The sequence below is a fragment of the Loxodonta africana genome, chromosome 9 (genome assembly GCF_030014295.1).
Source record: "Loxodonta africana isolate mLoxAfr1 chromosome 9, mLoxAfr1.hap2, whole genome shotgun sequence".
Classification (NCBI taxonomy): domain Eukaryota; kingdom Metazoa; phylum Chordata; class Mammalia; order Proboscidea; family Elephantidae; genus Loxodonta; species Loxodonta africana.
The window spans coordinates 46,844,345-46,866,940 of record NC_087350.1 but is presented as its reverse complement, the minus strand read 5'-3'; the positions used below and the strand labels follow the sequence as shown (position 1 = coordinate 46,866,940).

Sequence of the window (22,596 nt, the reverse complement as noted above, 5' to 3'; positions counted from 1 at the left end):
ATGCCTCAGAAGACAGGCCTGGCAATCTGCTTCTGAAAGGTCAAAGCCTTGAAAACCTTATGGATCACAGTTCTACTCTGACACACACACACAGGGGCGCCATGAGTCAGGATTGACTCGACAGCAACTAACAAGAGACTTTAAGGAGAACTGCAAATCTTATTGTGTAGACATAGGGTTTTCTTGGCTATAATCTCAACAGAAGCAGATCGCCAGGCCTTTTCTTCCATGGTACTACTGGGTGGCTTCAAACCACCAACCTTTAGGTCAGCAATCAGGCACAAACCGTTTGTGCTACCCCAGAACCTTCCCTGAAACTTGGGGGAGTTAAACTTTTGAAGTCAGGCTCTCCCATCCCTGCCACAGTGCAGGGGTGGCTGGGCTGAAGCTGCCATCTTTTCCCTCAGAACCTGACTCGGGAACAAGCGGACTACTGCGTCTCCCACATGAAGCCCTACGTGGACAGCAAGGGCCGCGAGCTCCCCACAGCCTTCGACTACATTGAGTTCACCCGCTCGCTCTTTGTGAATTGATCCTCAGCTCCTAGCCTGGCCCCACGCTGCTTGTTGTCGCCTGCCTGCATGTCAGTTTCGTGCCCTTAAAAAATATTCCAGACAGTGTTACTTCCAATGTAACCTTGAACCTGCTTAGCTTGGGATAAGACTTAGTAGGAAACGGTGCTTCAATAAAACGCTTCTGGTCCAATCACAATTGCTTTGTTGATGTGGGGACCCAGATTCATGTCTTGAAGCCAGCTGTCCTCATTCCACATCTGAAAAATCTAAGCAGCCGGATAGCTCCCTTGTTCTCCCTCCACCCCCAAATTTTCTGTTTTCATGTAAACGACAAATAAATGACTTGACTCCCCCCGCAAAGGCTTTGCTTTTCTTTATTCAGCTCAACACAGACAGATGCAGCCTCATGCCACTTGCCTCTGGATTTGGGGACAAGCCCTCCTGTGACCTGTCAGCCACGTCCTGGCTCTTCCCCTTGCTGTCTACCCTGAGGACAGCTGGAGGGACAGGGGCACTTCAGGTGGCCACCTCCGTTGCCAGCTGGTCCAAGTCCTCTGTTTCTCGGGGTGCCTGTTCTGTGAACTCTGTGCTCAGTTGCCAGACCTTCACAGTGCCCTTAGCATCCCCGGCAGCCAAAAGCTGAGTCTGTTGGCTGTTAAATTCCAGACAGTAAACAGGGCTTTCATCCTGGGTTTGCTTGATACAAACTGTGGGTTTCTGGGAGCTTTTCCGGAGATCAAACAGCTGCACATCACCTTCAGGGAGAGAGAGTCATGGGATGAGAGGGGTTCAGAGCAGCGGCCTCTGAAAACAACTCACACGTGCACTTGGTAAGGAAAATTCTGAGTCCACAGCTCAGATAAAGCTAATACCCCAAGCTCAGTCCTCCTCGCTGGTGGCAACCATATTTTTCACAGTTGAGTTTCTGGAGGAAAGGCATCTAGCACCACATGAAGTTTCTTCCCAACCCAGAATTCCACTTAAATGGGTCCAGACCTGGTGTCCCGTTTCCTACCTTCCCCAGAAGCAGCCGCAAAAACCAAGGGACGCACTGGGGACCAGCGGACAGCAAACAGGTACTTGTGAGACAACTGCAGTGAAGTCAGGGGCTGGGCCTGCAGCATGGAGTACAGGTGGACATGGCCATCGGTCCCTGCACTCAGGAAGAGGTTCCTGGATGGCAGGCAGGGCAGAGAGAGGGCAGGGAATTGGGGCCTGGTGTCTGGTAGGGCCACTGGGGCCTGCCTCCAGACTCCTCCTGGGCTGCTGCGCTTTACAAAGCTGCCCTGACCCCTAACCCGGGATGTGTCCTTTCCATCCTCAGTAGAGGGGAGATTCCCCAGGGCCATGCCACCAAAGCTCTGAATACTGGGGCTCGGTGGGGAAGATGGGGACTTGGAGATTTAGAGAAAGACAAGTCCTGGTGGGCTAGGGGTCAGCATTTGGGGACACCCCCTCCCTATGGCCCTTTGGCTGAGGGAGGAAAAGGAGCCCCAGGTCTGAGCCATCCTTACCTGTGGTAAGGGGAGCAGCTCACAGAGTAGATGGGACCACCGTGGGGGGAGAAGGTAAACTGTGCTGGTGCCCGCAGGGGCACAGAGCTGGGCAACCGCGTAAGGGCTGCCTCCTCGGCTGCCAGGGAACACTTGAGTGGGAAGCCGCCTTCCGTGCCCAGAACAAAAAGGCTGGGGTCAAAGCTGTTGAAAGCCACAGCTGTGACACCCACCTCGGTCTCACCCCGGGTAGGCTGTGGAGAAATAGCAGCAAGGTCAGAGCCACGGAACTGAATCATGTCCACCAATGCCAGTGTACAGGAGGGAAGCAGATACTTCTGGGCCCCGAGTTCCACAGGCCCAGCAGCTGCCTTCAGAGCCTGTTCAATGGGTAGCGACAGCCTTGGGCCCCACGCACCTTCTTCAGCTTGGTGTTCCGAGGGAGCTGCTGCACGACCAGGGCAAAGCCCTCCGTGAGCTGCAGCAGGCCGGCGCTGAGCCCCTGCCAGAGCAGCACCTTCCCGTCAGTGGCTACACTCAGCAGCTGGAAGCGGTGGCTGTGTCGAGGCACGGGCAGCCAAACCACCTAGGACAACAGGGTGGCAGTGCAAGATCTAGAGAGGGGATGCCCGGCCCCCACCCACCCCACACCTCCCAGCAAGACCAGATGTCTTACGTGCATCCCAGGCCCCTCCCCACCTCCCCTTCTCTTCTCGGGGTGGTCAGGGAGAAGGAGCCAGCCTCACCCTCCAGGGGACTGATGGGGGGTTCGAGGTCCCTCCCCTAGTCCAGAATCCCAGTGCTAGCAGAAAGCAAGGAGAACGGGAGACACTCCCTGCAGCTCCTATGTAGGGGCTGGAAACAGCCACAGGGCCACGGAGGTGGCTCCTGTCACTGTGGAGGGGTGGTAATGACTCAAGCCTTGGAGGCTTCAGGAACCTCGAAGGCAGCTGTCCAGCTACCAGCTCCTGGTAACCTCCTTCCTAGGAGAGTGGCTGGCTCTGCCACACGGGTGCCTTCACTCCTGCTCTGCTTCAAGGATGAGGCCCACGACAGCGAGGGCAGGTCAGAAAGAATGCGCGAAGATGGCACCCTGCCCCAGCAGGCCCACCACTCTGACCTGGTACACGGGGTCTGTGTGCGTGTCGTCTGTCAGGCCCGTGCGCCACAGCAGCGAGTCCTCAGGGCGGCTCATGTCCCAAACCAGCACCTCACCACTGTACAGCCCACCTGCAGAGACCAAGCGGACAGGCCTGGGGCACTTCCGTACCCAGAGCTGGGTTTCCCCTCCAAGCACCTGCCCCCTCCCACTCTCTGGGGCAAGACCTGAAGTCAGTTCCCCAAAATTGGTCCCTGAGGACTTGGAAAAGTCCTAGTCCTCAGGTCTCAGGCCTAGTCCCCCTCTGCTTCACCCCAGGAAGCCTTCCCCACGGCAACCCTCCATCCCGCTGCCAGGCCATCTTCCCCTGCACTGCACCTGCTAACCCCTCCAGCGCCCCTGCCCCTCCCCTATGTACACCAGCTCATACCACACGTCCCACAGCTCCCGAGACCCCAGCTTCCTCCTGCCTGCTGTCCTGACCAGGCTGCTTCCCTGCTAGGGTGGCTCCTTGGCACTACCTCTCACCCACACCCGCTCTGTGACTCAACTGAGGGCTCTGCCTCCTTTCCTCTGAGCTCGCCCAGCCCAGTACGTGCCTAGCCCACTACAGCGCCTTCACCTGGGCTGCCAAACTGGGCGCATCAGGTGGGGGATGGCCTGGTTCACCACCACCTCCCAGGAGACCTGCCCCTATGGTGGTCCCGGGGGAGCAGAGACCCCCTGGCAGCTTACCAGCGATGTGGGCCGGCTGCAAGGGGTGGAAGGCCAGACACATGACAGCGCTGGGCACCTCGACCACCGCCGCCGGCTGCTGGGGGTTCAGGCCTCGGCTGTCCAGGTTCCAGGTACACACGAAGGACTTCAGCGTGCTCCAGTCCCCATCATCCAGTCTGTGCAGGGACACAGCTGGCTCTGCCCTGAGCTTCATCATAACCCCACCCCCACCTTGCTTGTAACACCTACCCCACCTCTCTGCCCACTGACCTAAACGACAGTAACCTGTGTCCTCACCACACCCAGGCCCTGAACTCCGGGTATCAAACTGCACGGGCTCCTCCATGGCACCCCAAGGACACGGCTTTCTTTGGAAAAGTGTCCCCAGGAACCAAGGACGGGTCCACCTACCTCCACGGTGGTGGAGAGGGTGGGGGCCCCACCCTGTGCATCAACCAACAGGCAAGAGATGCTCACAGAGAAGGTGAGGCAGGGCCCAGGTGGGTTGCCCAGTGCTGGCAGGTAGGCACTGGAGTCCTGGGCTTCCAGGCCCTCTCACCCACTGCCAACCCTGCCCAGACAACCTTGAGACACTCCCAAAATGGCCAAGGTCTCTGGGCCAGCCCTTTCCTGTGCAGATGGGGAGACAGAAGCCCAGACAAGGGTGCTTGGTCTTAGAGTCTCCCACTGCCCACTTCCCACACTGCTGCCACTCACCGGCCATAGGCACAGGCCACCACAGAGCCAGTGGTGTTCCAGGATATGCTGGTCACATGCAGACCCTGCCCTTGGGCTGGAGGGTAGCCCAGGGTGTGCAGACAGGACACCTGCAAAAGACAGGTCATCCCCAACCCTAAGCTCCAAGAACCACCCAGCGGGTGGCCTTACGGCCTCCTAACAACCACCACACAGTCTTGGGCAGCCTGAAGGCCTAAAAGCTACCTAGTCTACTGCCCAGCCCTGGACGGAAATGTGAAGCCTTCATCCCATCATCTCCCCTACCCAGATGCTTCTGGAAACCCAGAAGGAAAGGCCTTGAGAATGGAGCACACAGCAGGCTCCAAACCAGAGCCTGTCCTGTTCTTACATCTGTCCTCCATACAATTTCAAAAGCTTCAGCGTCATTTCCCAATAGCCCAGAGCAGCCTAGAGGCAGCAAATGAGAAGGGCTGGCAATGCTGGCCCCACCTTTCCAGGAGGGAGTTTACACCACAGATCAAAACTCACTGGAAAAGCTTCATGTCTTTTGACCTCACTAAAAAAAAAAAAAGTTGCCACTGAGCAGACTCTGACTTATGGTGACCTCAGTGTGCACAGCAGAACTGCTCCATAGAGGCTGTGACCCTTCAGAAGCAGATTGCCAGGTGCTTCTTCTGAGGCGCCTCTGGGTGAGTTCAAACCTCCAACCTCTTATGGTTGACAGTCAAGCATTTAACTGTTTATGCCACCCAGGGACGCCATTTTTGACCTTACAACTCCATGAAAAGCAAGTATCAACGGAAAGAATTCAACATCTGTAAAAGGCTACATGGTAGGAACCCTCACATGCTCCTGGAAGGAACATAAAAAAGTGCAGCCACTTTGGAAAACAGTCCGGCAGTTCTTCAAACAGTTAAAGATACCATATGACGTAACAATTCTACTTCTAGGTATACACCAAGAGAAATGAAAACACATGTCCACACAAAAACCTGTCCATGAATGGTCACAGCAGCTTCGTTCACAATAGCCAAATGGTGGAAACAACCTAAGTGTCCACCGGCAGATGAACAGATGAACAAACGGTGGCACATCCATGCAGTGGAGTATCACTCAGCCATAAAAAGGAAATGGAGCACTGACACATGCTACGAGATGGATGAACCCTGAAAACATTATGCTGAGTGAAAACAGTCAGTCAGAAAAAGTCACATATACTGTATGATTCTATGTATATGAAATGTCCAGAATAGACAAATTCAGAGAGACAGAAAGTAGACTGATGGTTGCCAAAGGATGGAGGCCAGGGAATGGGGAGTGAATGCTAATGGCTACAGGGTTTCTTTTGGTGGTGATAAGCATGTTCTAAAATTGATTGTTAATGATGACTGCACAGTTCTAAAAACCACTGAATTGTACACTTTAAATGGGTGAATTGGATGGAATGTGAACTTATTTCAATAAACCAAACCAACCCCACTGCCATCAAGTTGATGCCGACATAGCGACCCTATACAGCAGAGTAGAACTGCCCCATAGGGTTTCTAAAGAGCAACTGCTGGATTTGAACCGCCGACCTTTTGGTTAGCAGCTGAGCTCTTAACCACTGCACCACCAGGGCTCCATATTTCAACAAAGCGAGTATTTACAAACAACCCCTACAGTGGGGTAGAAGTAGAGGGGGCTCAAGGAGGCCTTCAGGGGTCCGGTAATGTTCAGTTTCTATCTGGGCTCTGATTCCACAATTGTTTTCACTTTGTGAAAAATTATGGACCTGCACACTTGTAATGCGTGTACTTTTTTTTATAGCACAGTAAAAGTTTACATTAAACAGAAAACTATATGCATTGTTATTATCATAAAATCATAACTGCAACGATTAGATACAACTTAAAATCTAAGAATGAGGCTATCGAGGGGCACAAGGGAATTTTGGGACAACAGGGGCAGTTCTACATCTTACTTGTGGTGGGTTATGTGTTTGCCCAGACTCAGTACAGTCAAAACCGTGTATTGTGCTGTATGTAAGACAGACCTCAAAACACCTGATCGAGACCAAAAAAGATCAGGATGAAATATTACGTGGCATTTCCAAAGGACAAGTGTGAACTGCATGTAGCGCCAATACTGGACAAGCTTTGTTTCTGAACAGAGGCGATTACAAGACTGCCCACTGTGACCCCAGCTCTGTAAGGACCACACGTGTGGAAACCAGGGAGGAAATGCTCAGAAAAGGACAGCGAGGGCTGGTGTGAGGACTGGGGGTAATCCTTCCTTATGTATAATTTCTAAGCATTCAGTAACGCTGTGATACTGTGTTTAGAATTTGAAAATTATAATTTTTCCTTAGGAGCAACACCTCAGCCTTTCTCAACCTGCTAGAGCAGCACCAAGAGCAGTGGTGAGGTGTCAAGGCCAGCACCATGAGAGCAGGACACAGGAACCCAACATCGGTCCAGACGGTTACTCCACTCTGGGAAATAAAAACTAACTCAAAGGAGAAAAACAAGAGAGAGAGATGCACAGGAGTTCTGTTAGATAACAGGAAGTTTTGCAAGCAGCCTTCTGCCCGACATTAGGAAACAACTAAGAAGCATCAGGACAGTGGAGAGACAGGCACAGCCACTCAAAGAGAAGCTGCCCGGCCTCGTGCCTCGTTCAGATGTTTCTGTAGGATAAACTTTTGAAAGTGAAGCTGCTGTCTGGAATGTCCACCAACAGGAAACCCGGATGAAGGATGGTGTGTCCGTGCAGTAGGACGTGATGCAGCTGAAGACTCCACAGGTCCTGAAGTAGGAAGCTAGCACAGTACGTTCCATTTTTGTTTGGAACATTCTTAATGACAACAGCAAGCACAGAAAAACCACGTGTTGGTCTAGCACAGAAAAAATTCTTCTGTTGTTGTTAGGTGTCATCGAGTCAGTTCAGATTCATAGCAATCCTATGTACAACACAATGAAACACTGCCTGGTCCTGCGTCATCCTCACAATCGTTATATTTGATTGAACCCGCTGTTGCAGCCACTGTGTCAATCCAACTCATTGATGGTCTCCCTCTTTTTCGCTGACCCTCTACCAAGCACGATGTCCTTCTTCAGGTACGTGAGATGAAGTCTCGCATCCTCCCTTCTAAGGAGCATTGTGGCTGTACTTCTTCCAAGACAAATTTGTTCATTCTTCTGGAAGCTCACTGTATATTCAATATTCTTTCCCAACGCCATAATTCAAATGCATTAATTCTTCTTTGGTCTCCCTTATTCATTTCCAGCTTTCACATGCGTATGAGGTGACTGAGAATGCCATGGCTTGGGTCAGGCACACCTTAGTCCTCAAAGTGACATCTCTGCATTTTACCACTTGACAGAGGTCTTTTACAGCAGACTTGCCCAATGGAATCTGTCATTTGATTTCCTGACTGTGGCTTCCATGGGTGTTGATTGTGCATCCAAGTAAAATTAAATCCTTGATAACTTCAATACTTCTCCATTTATCATGATGTTACTTATCGGTCCAGTTGTGAAGATTTCTGTTTTCTTCATGTTGAGGTCTAATTCATAGTGAAGGCTGTGGTCTTTGATGTTCATTAGTAAGTGCTTCAAGTCCTCTTCACCTTCAGCAATCAAGGTTGTGTCATCTGCATATTTCAAGCTTTTAATAGGTCTTCCTCCAATCCTGATGCCACATTCTCCATATAGGCCAGCTTCTCGGATTATAAACCAAAGCGATAACCTTCACTGTCTGTATATTATACATTATGTATTTCTGTGAAAATGAACATATTACTTTGTAATCTGAAAAAAATAAAGACAAAAAAGGTGAAGGTGACACACATATGGAGCAAATGGATCCACAAAAATGTCGAAAAGGCCTAATAATACGAAATAAAAGCTTAACATCACCGAGTGCAACTGCGCAATGCGCATCGGCAATGACGCAGAGAGAATCTGGAAGGCAAAGGACGCGCTGAGATTTTAACGATTATTAAGCTCTTTTCCTTGTGCCTTGCTTGAAATGACACAGTGGCTCCACACTTTGGTGTGGCACCTGGCAACTGTTTTTCAGAGCAATTTTGATTTCTCTCAAAATACATCAACTCTCACGCCTAGCCTTTGTGAACAAGCGGCTATCTATCACTGCAAACAGATGGGAGGGAAGGCACAAGAGGAGGAAGAAGAGAAGTGGACTAGAACTTCTGAATACATAATTACCTCACCTCACTGGGCAAATCTGCTGCAAAAGACCTCTTTGAAGTTTTAAGAAGCAAAGGTATCACTTTGACGGTTAAGGTGCACTTGATCCGAGCCATGGTTTTTTCAACCACCTAGTATGCATGCAAAAGCTGGACAATGAAAAAGGTAAACAGAAGAACTGATGGATTCAAACTGTAGTGCTGGCGAAGAAAAGTGACTATACCATGGACTGCCAGAACAGCAAACAAATCGGTCTTAAAAGAAATCCAACCGGAATGCTCCTTAGAAGCCAGGATAATGCGGTTTCAACTTGCTTACTTTGGATATGTCATCAGGAAAGATCAATCACTGGAAAAGGACATCACAGTTGGTAGAGGGTCAGCAAAAACGAGGGTAACCCTCAATGAGATGGACTGACACGATAGCCACAAAAACGGAAGCAGCAGGCAAGAAATCCAAAGACGCACTGCACTGGGCAAAATGCCGGCAAAGGGCCTCTTTGAAGTGCTGAAGAGCAAAGATGTCGCCGTGAAGACTAAGGCGCGCCTGACCCAAGCCATGGTGTTTTCAGTCGCATCATATGCATGTGAAAGCTGGACGATGAATAAGGAAGACCGAAGAAGAGTTGACGCCTTTCAGCTGTGGTGTTGTTGAAGAATATTGAACATTACCACGGACTGCCAAAAGGACGAACAAATCTGTCTTGGAAGAAGTGCGGCCAGAATGCTCCTTAGAGGCAAGGATGGCGAGACTGCGTCTTACATACTTTGGACGTGTTGTCAGGAGGGATCAGTCCCTGGAGAAGGACATCGTGCTTGATAAAGTAAATGGTCAGTGAAAAAGGGGAAGACCCTTAAGGAGACTGACTGACACGGCGGCTGCAACGATGGGCTCAAGCACAACGAGCGTAAGCAGGGCGCAGGACCCGGCAGTGTTTCATTCTGCGGTCCACAGGGTCTCTATGAGTCGGAACCAATTTGACGACATCTAACAACAACGACAACACGAGTCAGAGCCTACTCTACAGCAACTAACAAACACCTCTTCAAAGTACACCTCGGAACTCAAAAAGCTGAGCTGCCTGGGGTGCTCTGCGCCGGGGCGAGCGGCCTGCCCCGGGGCGCCTGGTGAGGGGGCACCAGCTGCGTGAGACCCCGCATGGAGCAACGACAAAGAACACGATCACAGGCCCCCTGACCTCGAAGCTTAGGATGTCTGTCCAACTCTGAACTGTGCTTGGAGACAATGAAGTCATAGAACACACAGTGAAACCAGACAGACCAGGGTTCAAATCTCAGCTCAGCCAGTTGATAGCTGTGTGACCTTACACAAGTCCCTTGGCCTCTCTGAGCCTATTTTCTCATCTCTAAAATGGAGATCTTAATAGTACTACCTTTTTTCAAGGAATACTTGAGATAACATGGGAGAAGCCCTGGGACCATGCCTAGTTCCTAATAGGCTGCACAGCACCTGGGAGGCAGCCCAACAGAGTGGCTGACGGAATAAGATTCAGAGTTAAACTACCCAGGTTCAAATCCTGCCTCCATCACTCACTAGCTCAGTTTGATTCTGGAAAAGTTACTTCAGCTCTGGGTCTTCACTTTCCAACTGTAAAGTGGAGATAATGACAGAACCTACTTCAAAGGACAATAAAGCAAAGGTTAAATGACTTCTTACAAAGCAGCTCAGAACCTGGCAAAAAGTACGAGCTCAAGAAATACCAGCTGTTATTATTATTGGTGTCATTTGGGTGGAACAAAAGAAAGATTTAAAGATGGGCAGGGGCTTGGCCCCAGAGCCGGTGAGAGGGGCTCTCCGTGCCTGCGCCGCCTCATTCCTCACCGTCTGCTGCTGTTCCGTCCAGTTCACCTCAAAGCCATCAAACGCATGGCTCTGCCGATTCTTGTTCAGCTCTTGGATGACCATGCCCTCTACCCTCCGAAGGAAGGCTGCAAGCCGGGGGCTGTCCTGCTGGGATACAGTCGGCATGCAGAGCGGCACTGGGGGCTCAGTTTGCGCCTCGGCATCAGCACACTCCCGGGCCTGGGCGGCCGCCTCAACTGTAACAATGCTGGCTGTCTGACAGCTTTTCTGGAAGGAGATCAACACACAGCAGTCACCATCCAGCTGTACCCCCAGCATCACCCATTGATAGCCCAGTGCACTTGCAGCAGCCCCTTCACTGCCGCTGTCTGTCCTCCTCGGGCTGACGGACCCATTTACTTTGTCTGCCTAAAGTTTGCCCCCTTCCTCTTGGAACAAGCCCATCTTTCTTAGGAGAAACCCAATCTATATAGTTTGGGTGAACAGGGTCCTTCAACCCTCCTATGTTCCACTGAGGTGGACACATGCCCTCAAACTAGCCAATCAGAGTATTGTACCCCTTCCTGAGCCCCAATAATTGGCTCAGGGATATTCGCATGAACCAAACAGGCAAGGAAAAGCCAGCTCAGGGATGTTGGAGAAACTGTGGGCGAGATGCAGGAGGGCCCTTTTTTACCTTTTTAATTGTGGTAAAATCCATAGTAACAAAACATTTGCCCCTTCAACCATTTTCACATGTACAACTCATGGACAATTACCATGTTTTGTAACCATCCTCACTACCTCTTTCCAAATCTTCGCATCATCCTAGATAGGTACTCAGTGCCCCTTAAGCAAAAGCTCCTCCTTTCCCCTTCCCACCCGTCCCTGGTAACCGCTAATAAGCTTTGGTCTCTATGCATTTGCCTGTTCTAGATATTTCACGGAAGTGGGACCATCCAGTATTGGTTCTTCCGTGTCTGACTTACTTCACTCAGCGTATCTTCCAGGCTCATCCATGTCACAGCAGGTATCAGAGCTTCAGTTCTCTTTCAAGGTAAGTAATGCTCCATTGCATGCCCGTATCACGTTTTGTTTACCCACTCACCTATTTGTAGACATTTGTGTTGTTTCTACTTTTTGGCTATTGTGAACAGTGCTGCAATGAGCACTAGCGTACAAGTATCTGTTTTCAAGTCTTTCGGGTACACACCTAGGAACGGGTTTGCTGGGCCATGGGATAATTCTGTGTTTAACGTTTTTAGGAACTGCCAAGCTGCTTCCCACAGCAGCTGCACCATTTTACCCTCCCACCAGCAAAGGATAAGGGTCCAAATGTCTCCCCATTCTCGCCAATACTTGTTTTTCTGGTAACAGCCATCCTAGTACAGGTGAAGTAGTATCCTGCATTTGATGTGCATATCCCTCATGACTAATCAGAAGTCCTGGTGGTGCGCAGGTTAGGCGCACAGGTTAAGAGCTCAGGCTGCTAACCAAAAGGTTGGCAGTTTGAATCCACCAGCCGCTCCTTGGAAACCCTATGAAGCAGTTCTACTCTGTCCTATAGGGTCACTATGAGTCGGAATCAACTTGACAGCAACGGGTTTAGTTTGGGTTTTAATGACTGAAGACTTTGAGCATCTTTTTACATTCTTACTGGTGATTTGTAAATCTTCCTTACTAAAAAGGAATGCCCTTCCTAAAGATACTGACAGCTACAGGAATCATGTAATCTTAGAGTCAGCAGTAGCCATCTCAGTCAGCACAGGGGAAGAACCGCAGATCTGGCCACTGCAGAACACCTCACAGCTTCTTCCTACTCAAGCCCCTCACTTGGCAGGCAGCCCTCTGGAGCGGGGTACCTTCCAAAGTGCCCATGTGATCAAGGGAAACACATGTGTCCATGGTGGGCTAAGGAAGGGGAGGAGCAGACTGCTCCCCAGGGCTCCTTCTCTCCCGCCTGCCATTTGTCTCCAATTCCTTTTCCCTGCTCAGCTGGGCACAGGTACAGACCCAGAATCTGGGAAGAAGTTGCCCGCTGCCCTTTCTTACAAGGATAGCCAATCTTTGCCATATGAGGGGTTCTCTGGCTGGGAGCCACCACTGTGATCACTGTTGTTGCCAAGAGAGACTCTCCTCACCTGGCCACTCCTCTGGCACCTGCACTCACCAGGCAATGACAAGCCCCGCTGGCTCTCTCCCTGCCTCCAGCTCACTCAGGCTTAGGGGGGCAAGGCCGGGGTGACAGGGGTGATGGCCAGTAGCAGGACCAGTCTGGCTGTCTCCTAGTGAGCCTGAGGGAAGGTGGCTGCCCCACACAGGGACAGCTCTCTTCAGAACGTAGTGTACTCAGCAGCTGTACCCTAGGCTTACCTGCAGGCACTACTCTAACCCTCTCTGCTTGTTCATCGCCCTGCTGCACTGTGAGTTCCTCCAGCCCAGGAACCCCATGTGCATGGTACTTGGCACAGAGTGGACGCTCACCTTGACACAAAAACATAGGAATGGAGTAGGGGACAGATATTTAATAAACAAGAAAAAAAAAATCAAACAAAAATCGAGCTAAGTGCGATGCAGAATTACAGGAGGGAAGGAGAGCGGCCAGAGAGGCCTCCCTGGGAAGCCAGTATCTGAGCCGGGGTGTGAAGGACAAGGAGGAGATGGACAAGTGGAAAGCTTCAGGAAGGAGCGTCCCAGGCAGGGGTGCGAAGACCTAATCAAAACCTTACAGTAAAAAAGGTCCACGTGCTCAGAGGCTAGACACCCAGCAGTGTGTCCAGGTGTGTGTGTGGGGTGGGGCACCATGGACAAGACCCAGGTCATGAGGAGCCTGAGAGCCAAGATGAAGGGCTGGGATTTCCTTCTAGCATAACCCACTGGAAGGCTTTAAGCAGGGGCATGGCATTGATGGAACACCATGGAAGATATCTCTGGCCGCTCTGTGAAAAATGGACGGCAGGAGGGCAGAGCCCGGGGGGGGGGGGCGGTCTGCAGTCCAGGTGAGGGTGACTGTGGTGGTGGTAGGGGTGAAGCTAGGAGAGATGGGAAGACACAGGCAGCTTCAAGGTGTTTTGGAAAGAGTGTCGAAAGGACATGACAGATTAGGAACCAGGGACGGGATGCAGAAAGGAAGGGATCCAGGGTATATTAAGGGTGTCCACCTTGAGAACCAGGTGGATATGACGGCAGACTCTGGGAGAAGAGAACACTGGGGCAGTTGTGCTAGGCCACACTGAAACTCAGATGCCTCTTGGACACCCACGTAGAGGCGTCAAGTATTCCCAAGAGGTCAGAAGACGTGAGGTCCTGGAATGCACTGAACAGAGATATGGCTTGAAGCTACAGGCCCGAAGGAGCGTGTGCACAGAAAGGCCCCCATAAATGTTTGCTGAATTAACGGATAGACCTCGGGATTAAAAATACACACACCAAGCCAAAGCTTTAAGAGATCACAGGCAAACCTCAAACGTGCTGGAAGTCACAATGGTGATAGTGTCCATTACAATGCTAACTGGTAGGCACTGTCCCAGGAGCTTTACCCATTATCATCTTATGCATCCTGGCAACCACCCTATGAAGTAAATTACATGACAAATGCTGGCACTGAGGCACAGAGAAGTTAAGTAATTCACCCAAGGTCACAAAGCAAAGAAGCGATAGCAATGACTCCAGACCTTCATTGTGGCACTACGTTGCCTCCCAAGTCACAGCGTTCTCTCCCAGGCACTATAAAATCCTGGCCCTAAACACATCCTATGAATGCAGAACGTTTCTAACAGAATGCTACGTGAATATCTTAATGCAAAAATTAATGTAAAATCACAACCATAAGCAAAAATATCCACTGAAGATCGAGTTCTCAACTAACAATTTTCAGATATTTTTATTAATATGCTTTTAAAACCACTTGCTTACTAAGGCAAATAACATATGCTAAAAAAAAACTAAGGAAAATTTATAGTGGGGAAAAAACAACAATCCTGAAATGATGACACTGTACCCACAAGTTTTTTCTGTGAATTGATATGAAACCACCATTATTCTCTTTTGCTCTGGGACACCTAAATCAACTTCTCACAGTTTGAGATCTGCTTAACTGGCCTGACTCTAACCCCTATGGGGATGAGGCCCAAGGCCCACAGAAGGGAAGGGCTTGCTCAGGGCCACCCAGGCAGAGTGGCACCCTTCATGTCTGGTGACCCCCCACATCAGGCAGCATATGGCTGGGGCAAGAGTGAGGCTGAAGTAATAAATACCCTGAGAAGTCAGAAGAAGGATTTGGTGGTAAGTGGGCTCCTTGCTTCCTGTGCCTCGGCAGCACTGGGACCCAGAGAGGGACAGTGTTGAGGTGGCTAGGACCACAGCCTCCCTCAGCTCCAGAGAAAAGCAGAGGACTGGGGGCCAGGCTTGACATAATCACACTGAGAGGTCAGGCAGAGGAAAACAGGAGAGAAGCTCTCAAACCAAGCTCATCAGGCTCCATGCCCCTGAGTTTGAAGCTCTGACAGCCTTCAGAAGAGTGGGAAGGTGGCAGGACTCACGGAGCAGAGACCACAGGGGAGGCCTGGGGGCCCACGGTTGGGGGATGGATCTGCCACAGCCTGAAGCCCAGCTCTCCTGCCCCAAGAGAGCCTGCATACATGAGGAATCCCGGAACAGGAAGACGCTCTCTAACTCCTGCATCTTACTAATGAAGGAAACTGACGCCCGGAAAGGGGAGGTATACCTTCTGGAGAATCTTCCCACCCCAGAATGGCCCCTTTCTTGGAAAACCTCCTATCCAAGCTGCAGGCTGGGCCCCAGCAGCCATGTTTTACTGGGGACCCTGCACCCAGGCCATGGCTACTGACTGGATAAGAAGTAGACACTAACTCAGGCTCGGCCAACTGCATTCTCTTGGGGAAACTCAGAGCTGAAACAAAGATTCACCAGGTTAGTCTGTACATGCCGGGAACTGAAACACGTAAACCTGGGGCCTGAGGATCAGCCGGGCTCCACAACGTGGGCAGAGGAAGCAAGCAGAGAAAGCCCATCTGCGGAGACAGGTCTCAAGAGGATTTGTGAGAAAAGCAGAGCTGGGAAATGGAGCAAGCCCCCCAAGCCTTCCAGACTCTGGTCCCTCCCTCCTCAGGATCAGCCACACCTCCTGGGCTGAGGTCCCTGAGACACCTCTGCAGCCCTAAGTGTCTGTCTGACGCTGGCTTATGTTATTTGCTATCGAAGTGTCCTCAACCAATGCCAAAGATTGCCCAGCAGGTTATCTGGGCTCCTAGACTCCCAAACTACCACCCAACAAGGCTTCCCTTCTGACAGCACTGGCCGTTCTAGGAACACTTGTCACAGCAGAGGAAATGGCCCCACTGGGTCAGGAGACTACCCACACAACCCAGCACTTCGCTGCCAATAGTGGCCTGAGGAGTGTGCTGTGACAGACTTGGGGTCTTCCTTGCCTTCAGCCTCAAACGTTAAACAGACCCTAGTACCTCCTTACAACCACGAGTGACTTAGTCAGAAACTGTCCAGCCAGAGAAATCCATTCATGAAGTGTCATTATTGGGCAGATGAATTTCAGAGTTTCTTTTTTTTTTAAGTACAATATTTTTGTTTGGTTTTAAGTACAATGCAGTCACTTTCTATTAAAAAACACACATTCTGGATTTCCTTGATTCTGATGCACTGATTATAAAACCTACCAGTTGTTTTGTAATAGCTCTTCAGGAGGAATCTACATTAACTATACACATCAGTTGTGACACATATCCCTTTTTAAGAGCTGTTAAAATGGATGGGGGTGGAGGGTAGAGAATGTCCTACAATTGAAGAAACACAGTACCATACAGTGCGTGTGTGTAGGTCTAGGATGATCCATGTTTGATTACATTCCCTGCTCACTACCACCACCAAACACTGGGCACTTACTTGGAGCCAGCCTTTGGGCTAAGCTGACAGATGTCATTTCATCCTCCCATCCAGCCTGAGCCAGCACAACTATCTCCACAGGGGAACAGGACCTGAGACTCACCTGGAGGGCTTGTTAAAACACAAATGCTGCTCCGCACCCTGCCCCCCTCAACCAAATACAAGCCTTCTGATTCAGCAGGTCTGGGGTGGAGCTCAAGTTTGCTCATCTAACAAGCTCCAGGTGATGCTGATGCTGAAGGTGTGGTAACCACACTCAGAACCCCTATGTAGGCAAGCTCCTCATATGTATGCTTCCTAGGCCCAGGGAAGATCGCTGGGTGGTGACTAAAACCAACTGCCGTCAAGTCGATTCCGACTCATAGTGAACTTTATAGGACAGGGCAGAACTGCCCCATAGGGTTTCCAGGACTGTAAATCTTTAAGGAAGCAGGCTGCCACATCTTTCTCCCATGCTGCAGCTGGGGGATTAAAACCACCAACCTTTCAGTTAGCAGCGGAGCGCTTAACTACTGTACCACCAGGGCTCCTAGGCACTCGACTTAAAAAAAAACAAACCACTGTGTCAAGTTGACTACTAACCTAAAAAAGGTCAGCAGTTCGAATCCACTCAGCAGCTCCTAGGAAGGAAGACCTAGCAATCTGTTTCCATAAAGATTACAGCCAAGAAAACCCTATGGTGCACAGTTCTACTCTTTAACACATGGGGTCACCATGAGTTGGAATCAACTCAACAGCAGCAGGCTTGGTTTTGGGCCCAGGGACCATCATCTCTAAAGAACCAAAACCAAACCCAGTGCCATCGAGTCGATTCCAACTCATAGCGACCCTACAGGACAGAGCAGAACTGCCCCCATAGAGTTTCCAAGGAGTGCCTGGTGGATTCGAACTGCCGACCCTTTGGTTAGCAGCCGGAGCACTTAATCACTACGCCACCACAGATTCCCATCTCTAAAGCCTCCTCTTTAACCTCATGCCTGAACCCCATGCCTAGCATGGTACAGGCAATGCTCACAACATCACCCCCCTTCTGACTGCCTCCCCTTACCACACAACAAGCCTACTCTGTGGCACAGGGTTCCACCTAGAGTGGCGGAGGGCTCCTCCCTAAAGGCTGAGGAATGCTGGGAAGGAGAGCCTACCAAAGGAACACTGTGCAACCCTGCAGGAGTGGCTTGTCATTACCTTGCCACTTCCATTCAGGTGCCCTTGATCCTCTGTCCCAAGATTTCCCTTTTCTTCAGGTTCCCTTCACTCCCAAGTCCTTCCTTCCCTTCAGAGTCCTGCATATGCACCTGATGAATACTCACGTGTACTGGGGGTGACAATGACTCCCCACCTAATTCAGCAGCTCTTTATCAGCACACAGCAAACCTGCGGACAAAATCTGACTGAGGTATAAAGTATATGTGATGCGAATGAGCAGACAGATGGTATGATGGGAATGCCCTGTCAGATGCAACGGTGAGCTGAGCGAGCTCCGTGATGCAATCTGGACGATTGTTTCTCTGAGAGTGTGGGGTAACGCTGAACCAGCACCAAGATACAATCTCCTGTTTACCTCAACTTGCCTCTTGAGAGTATGAAGACAGCACAAAGCTGCTCAGGGAATGACTTGGAGTTGAAAGGCAATCGAGGGCAGATGGCAGTAAGCAGACGTTTTCACAGAAGCTGGGAGATGCTATTACACTACAGCCACTCTGGTGCTGTAATTCCTGCAGGCTATTTGGGTGTTGTCTCAGTCTTTTAATTCCTTCGCGTGTGCCTTGAAACAAATCTAGTATCAAAACTGTCCAGCAAACTCGAGGTTGAGAACCGCGGATTTCATTCTCCTTTGAAAATCTCTAAAAGGCCAGACCCGACGTTAAGACAAACACACTCCAGCAGGGGGTGCCAAATGCTGCAAAACCCACAGAGGCCAGGAAGGTGCCAGCGGTCTATGATGAGGGAGGGCCTCACCTTAAAGGACCTACAGTCTCCCCCGCAGTCAGGCAGCTAAGTTTCATTCAAAGCAGAAGGGGAGAAATTCTACTGAAAATTATTCAATGCAGCACTTCCTGGGTGCCTTTGGAAACCCTGGTGGTATAATGGTTAAGTGCTACGGCTGCTAACCAAAATGTCAGCTGTTCAAATCCACCAGGCTCTTCTTGGAAACTCTATGGAGCAGTTCTGTTCTGTCCTATAGGGTCACTGAGACAGAATACTCAAAGACAACGGTTTTTTTCCTTTTTAAAGAAGATCCCAAAATACACAAGACCCACTCCCAGCCCTCGGGGAGCTAACAGTCCTTAGGAAACAGCCCTGAATGTCAAGAATGCACCCCACATTTTGATAGCATCAGAATAAGGCTTTAGAAGAACTCTGCTGGTCACAGATGCATTGTTAGTGTTTCTAAACTTCGCTACTCATTACAATCACCTGGGGAGCTTTCCCAAAACCAGGTTCCAGGGTCAGGCCCAGAGCAATGAAGTCAGAATCTCTGGAGGCAGGACCCATGCATCCTTATTTTCCAAAACTCTCCAGGGCATTCGTTGTCAGCCAAGTCGGAGAGACAGTGGATGAGCAGGGTAAGGGGAAGTTAGAAGCCCTCTATCTCAGACACCTGGACTCAAAACCTCTTCCACCTGTGCTCGCTCATTGCTTTTTTTTTTAATCAGTAATCTCATTTACTCCCACAAGAAGTATAAAATACCACTTTGCAGAAGAGATGCCATGACTGACCCAAGGCCAAACCTGTAGATAGGGTCCACACAAACCCAAGTCTCCCAACTTCAAATCCAGAACCCTGTCCCTCTGGGAACAAATCAGATGACAAAAGTTAAGTGAGGTCAAAGGCCATTAGTATTTTTTTAAAAGTCCACCGCTGAAATATGCAAGTACATTCCAATGCTGCACTGCTACATGTGCTAAGACCAGTGTTTGACTTTTCCAAAGGATCTTAACAAAATAATCCAGAAACCACATAAAAATTTAGCTGCAACAGTCATCCTAGGATTCTTGACAACAGAGAAAAGATGGAAACAATCATTCACCAAAAAGGACTCATTAAAAATGAAGATACAGAAAAATAATTTTAAAACACTAATGTACTTTAAATGTATTAGGGGAAAAGATGCGTTTACAAAATGTTATACACAGTGTGATTCCATTTTTGTAAAAAAAGTAAGGGAAGATGGACCAAAAAATAAATGAACAGGGTGGACAGGTACAAACCAAATGGTTAGCAAATGAGACTGGAGGGTGATTTTTATTTCCACTTTTATGCTTATCCAGATTTTTCTAAATTTTGGACATGGATTACTTTTATAAACAAAAAAAGTAAATTTGGAAAAAGCAATTTACCACTTTATTCCGGCCCCTGCAATATTCTTAAAATTTAAAGAATCTGTCCCTCCCTCAGTTAGACAGGTCTGATTCAAGTGAACCACCCTTATATCCCAAGTATTAGAATCAGTTCTTAAAACTATAGCAAAAGCTGGAATCTGTGTAAGGCGGAAACCTGTCAGAGAAGGAAAACTCAAATATTTCCACTAAAACAAGTGACAGATTTAACCTAAAGGTCCACTGTCTTTGATTTTGATTAAACCAAAAAAAACCAAGCCCATTTCCGTTGAGTTAGCAACCCTCTATGACAGAGTAGAACCACCCCATAGGGCTTCCAAGGCTGTAAATCTTTACAGTTAAAGAATGCCATATCTTTCTCCCATGGAGCAGGCGGTGGGTGTGAACCGCTGACCTTTTGGTTAGCTGCCGAACGCTTAACCACTGCAAGACTAGGGCTTTTTTGCTTTTGATTAGAACCATTTTATACAGCATGGTGAAATGAGAAGTGCTTTGAGGCCAGAACAAATTCTGGCTTCAGACCTAGAGAACGTTCGGCCTGAGGTAAGAAACACGTCTTCTCTTTTTAAGACTTCAGAAACCTCATTAGTGTCGGTGAAGATTTGCACTCTCTACAAGTTCCACCACCTGTGTGACAAGCTAAGCCTATTTTCTCTTTTTAAAAAAAAAAAAAAAAATGCCACATCCTGCAAGGCTGATTTTTCACTCAGGAAAAGCCAAGCCTTTACAATGATCTATGAGTCCTACTTGACCTGCTTCGCTGACCTTATCTGGGGTCACTCTCCCCTTCCCTCCATCATCTACTCCAGTCTCACCTGCCTCCTCAAACTAGCAAAACTGCCCCAGCCCCAGGGCCTTTGCACTTGCCATGCCACTGGCTCTGGCCTAACCCATTCTATCCCAGGTATCCACTTGGCCAACTCTCTCACTCCTCCAAGCCTTTGCTCAAAGATCATCCTCTAAATGAGGCCCATCTTGGCCACCCCACAACCCACCTTCCCATTCCCCCAACGAACCCTCTCACTCCCTCACCCTTCTTTTTCTTTTGTCCATGGCATATTCACTTTCTAACACACTACATAATTTACTTATTATATATATTGTTTATTTTTTATCCCCTGCAACCGCCCCGTGTAAGCTCCATGAAAGAAGAGATTTCTGCTTTGTTCACTCAAGAATCCCCAGCTCCTGAACAGCACACTCACACAGACGCCTGAGGAGGGAAACTAGCACCCAGCAGGCCCGACCCTCATCCCATTAGAGCACACAGTTTCGTGCGCTTTAGACTAAACAACTAGAAAACTGGCTTATCCAGACCTTAAGATGGAGTTCGGTCATTTTTTTAAAAAAAGAAAAATTAGTTTGAAATACCTAAAAACTGCAATTCACACAAAATCTTTTAAAACGTAAGATCCTGGGAGCCTTAAAAATAAACACACACAAAAAAACTTTTTGTTGCTGAAAGCCTGGGAACTTCTAGACGAAAGTATATCAAGGGTTAGTGTCTGTGGATCAAAATATAAAAACAAAACGGTGGGACGTCAGAACCTGATCAGGCAGATGCACGGCGCCCCCGCCCTCGCGCCCGCGTCGCCCCGCGCCGAGCTCGCGCCCTCACCGTCTCCCCGCGGATGCCCTGGATGCCCCTCCACTGAGAGGGCACCGACACCACGCCCAGGGTCTCGTCCTGCAGCGGCCCGGCCCGCCCGGGCCCCTTGCCGCTCGCAGCCCCGCCAGTCGCCAGCGCCACAGCTCCCGCGCACCCCGCGGGACAGAGACGCCTGAGCCGCACGCGGGTTGCCATGGAGATGGCTCCGCCCACTCACGCAAACGCACTCCGACCCGACTACCCCCCCGCGCCTCCAGTACAGCAAGAACAAGGATGTGAGGCTTGCGGCGCCATTTTTTAATTGGTCACACCTCGTCTTTCATGGCCAGGAAGAAAAAGGTGGATGATTCTCTTGAGCCAGTTCGACAAGCTTGACCGGTTTTCGATACCATGTCCCCAAAAAGGGCACGCTTGAGGCAGGCTTGGATGCTCCTTGGCGGAGATGAGCGCGGGAGAAAGGCGCTGGTGCCAGGCTCAAAGATGGCGCTGAGCGGAGGTGCAGAAGCGAGGGCGGGAGGCTGCGGCCGCGGCGAACCGGCAAGTGCTGGGCCCTGGGGCACAGAGCCGGCTACTGTTATCAGCTGGCCGAGGAACCGCGCAGCTCCAGTTCGGCGCCGCCTGGAAGCCAAGTGATTTCCCCCCGATCCTCAGTTTCTCTCTGAAGAGAATGTTGTTTAAAAATACCTATATATATGGATTCCAACTATGGTTGAATACTTGAAAGCCAAATGAGGTTGTTTACAAAAAAAAGGAAACCACTGTTAAGTTGAAATTAGAACCCCGAATAACTTCCAGTTATTGAGTGCCTACTGTGTGTCAGGCAATAAACCCAGAGCTTTATGCATGTTTATTTTATTAAATCCTCAGAATAATGCCCCAGGAAGAAACTAACACGGATGTCGCATGAGGGTGCTGATGGTCAGAGAAGAGTCCTCAGTCACCCACTAAAGCTGAAGTAGCATTTGTCTGAGACTCCACAGAAGGGCTGCCTGACCCCAAAACCCTGTCCGGAGCCTCTCGGTAGAAGTCCCCAGCCAGATTCTCTGGACCGAGTCCTCTCATCCCTGAACTTTCATGCATGGAAACCTGCCCAGTTGGGGGCTCCGCTGCACGGAGTTCTCATCAGGACCCTGTTTCAGCCAAGGCCAAGAGGACCGATTAGATTAGCAACACTGGAAAGAATGGAATGCAACAGAAATTTCTTTCTAGA

At 49.8% G+C, this 22,596-nt stretch overlaps 2 protein-coding genes across 8 annotated transcripts in view; one reads left to right on the top strand and one right to left on the bottom strand.

The window, feature by feature from the left end:
- The window catches only part of SPTAN1 (spectrin alpha, non-erythrocytic 1), a 62,112-nt gene extending 61,237 nt beyond the window's left edge, over positions 1-875 (top strand). For all 4 annotated transcript variants that reach the window (XM_003407692.4, XM_023544872.2, XM_023544871.2 and 1 more), the window contains one exon: positions 408-875. In XM_003407692.4, the coding sequence (XP_003407740.2) occupies positions 408-533 (126 nt within the window). In that variant the 3' untranslated portion in view covers positions 534-875. The remainder of the gene's footprint in view (positions 1-407) is intronic.
- Positions 869-21,596, bottom strand: DYNC2I2 (dynein 2 intermediate chain 2). Of its 4 annotated transcripts, none has more exons than XM_064291367.1 (10): positions 17,997-21,301; positions 11,506-17,809; positions 10,556-10,804; positions 4,542-4,651; positions 3,843-4,000; positions 3,129-3,238; positions 2,427-2,594; positions 2,030-2,262; positions 1,531-1,688; positions 869-1,270 (listed from the first exon to the last, which is right to left on the bottom strand). In XM_064291367.1, the coding sequence occupies exons 2-10, from the start codon at positions 11,530-11,532 to the stop codon at positions 1,032-1,034; spliced, it is 1,452 nt and encodes a 483-aa protein (XP_064147437.1). In that variant the 5' UTR covers positions 11,533-17,809; positions 17,997-21,301; the 3' UTR covers positions 869-1,031. The 4 variants fall into 4 exon arrangements, with proteins under 4 accessions (XP_064147437.1, XP_064147438.1, XP_064147435.1 ...); XM_064291368.1 differs by having other exon boundaries at positions 17,746-17,809; XM_064291365.1 differs by lacking the exons at positions 11,506-17,809; positions 17,997-21,301 and adding an exon at positions 21,396-21,596.
- Positions 21,597-22,596: the final 1,000 nt, after the last annotated feature.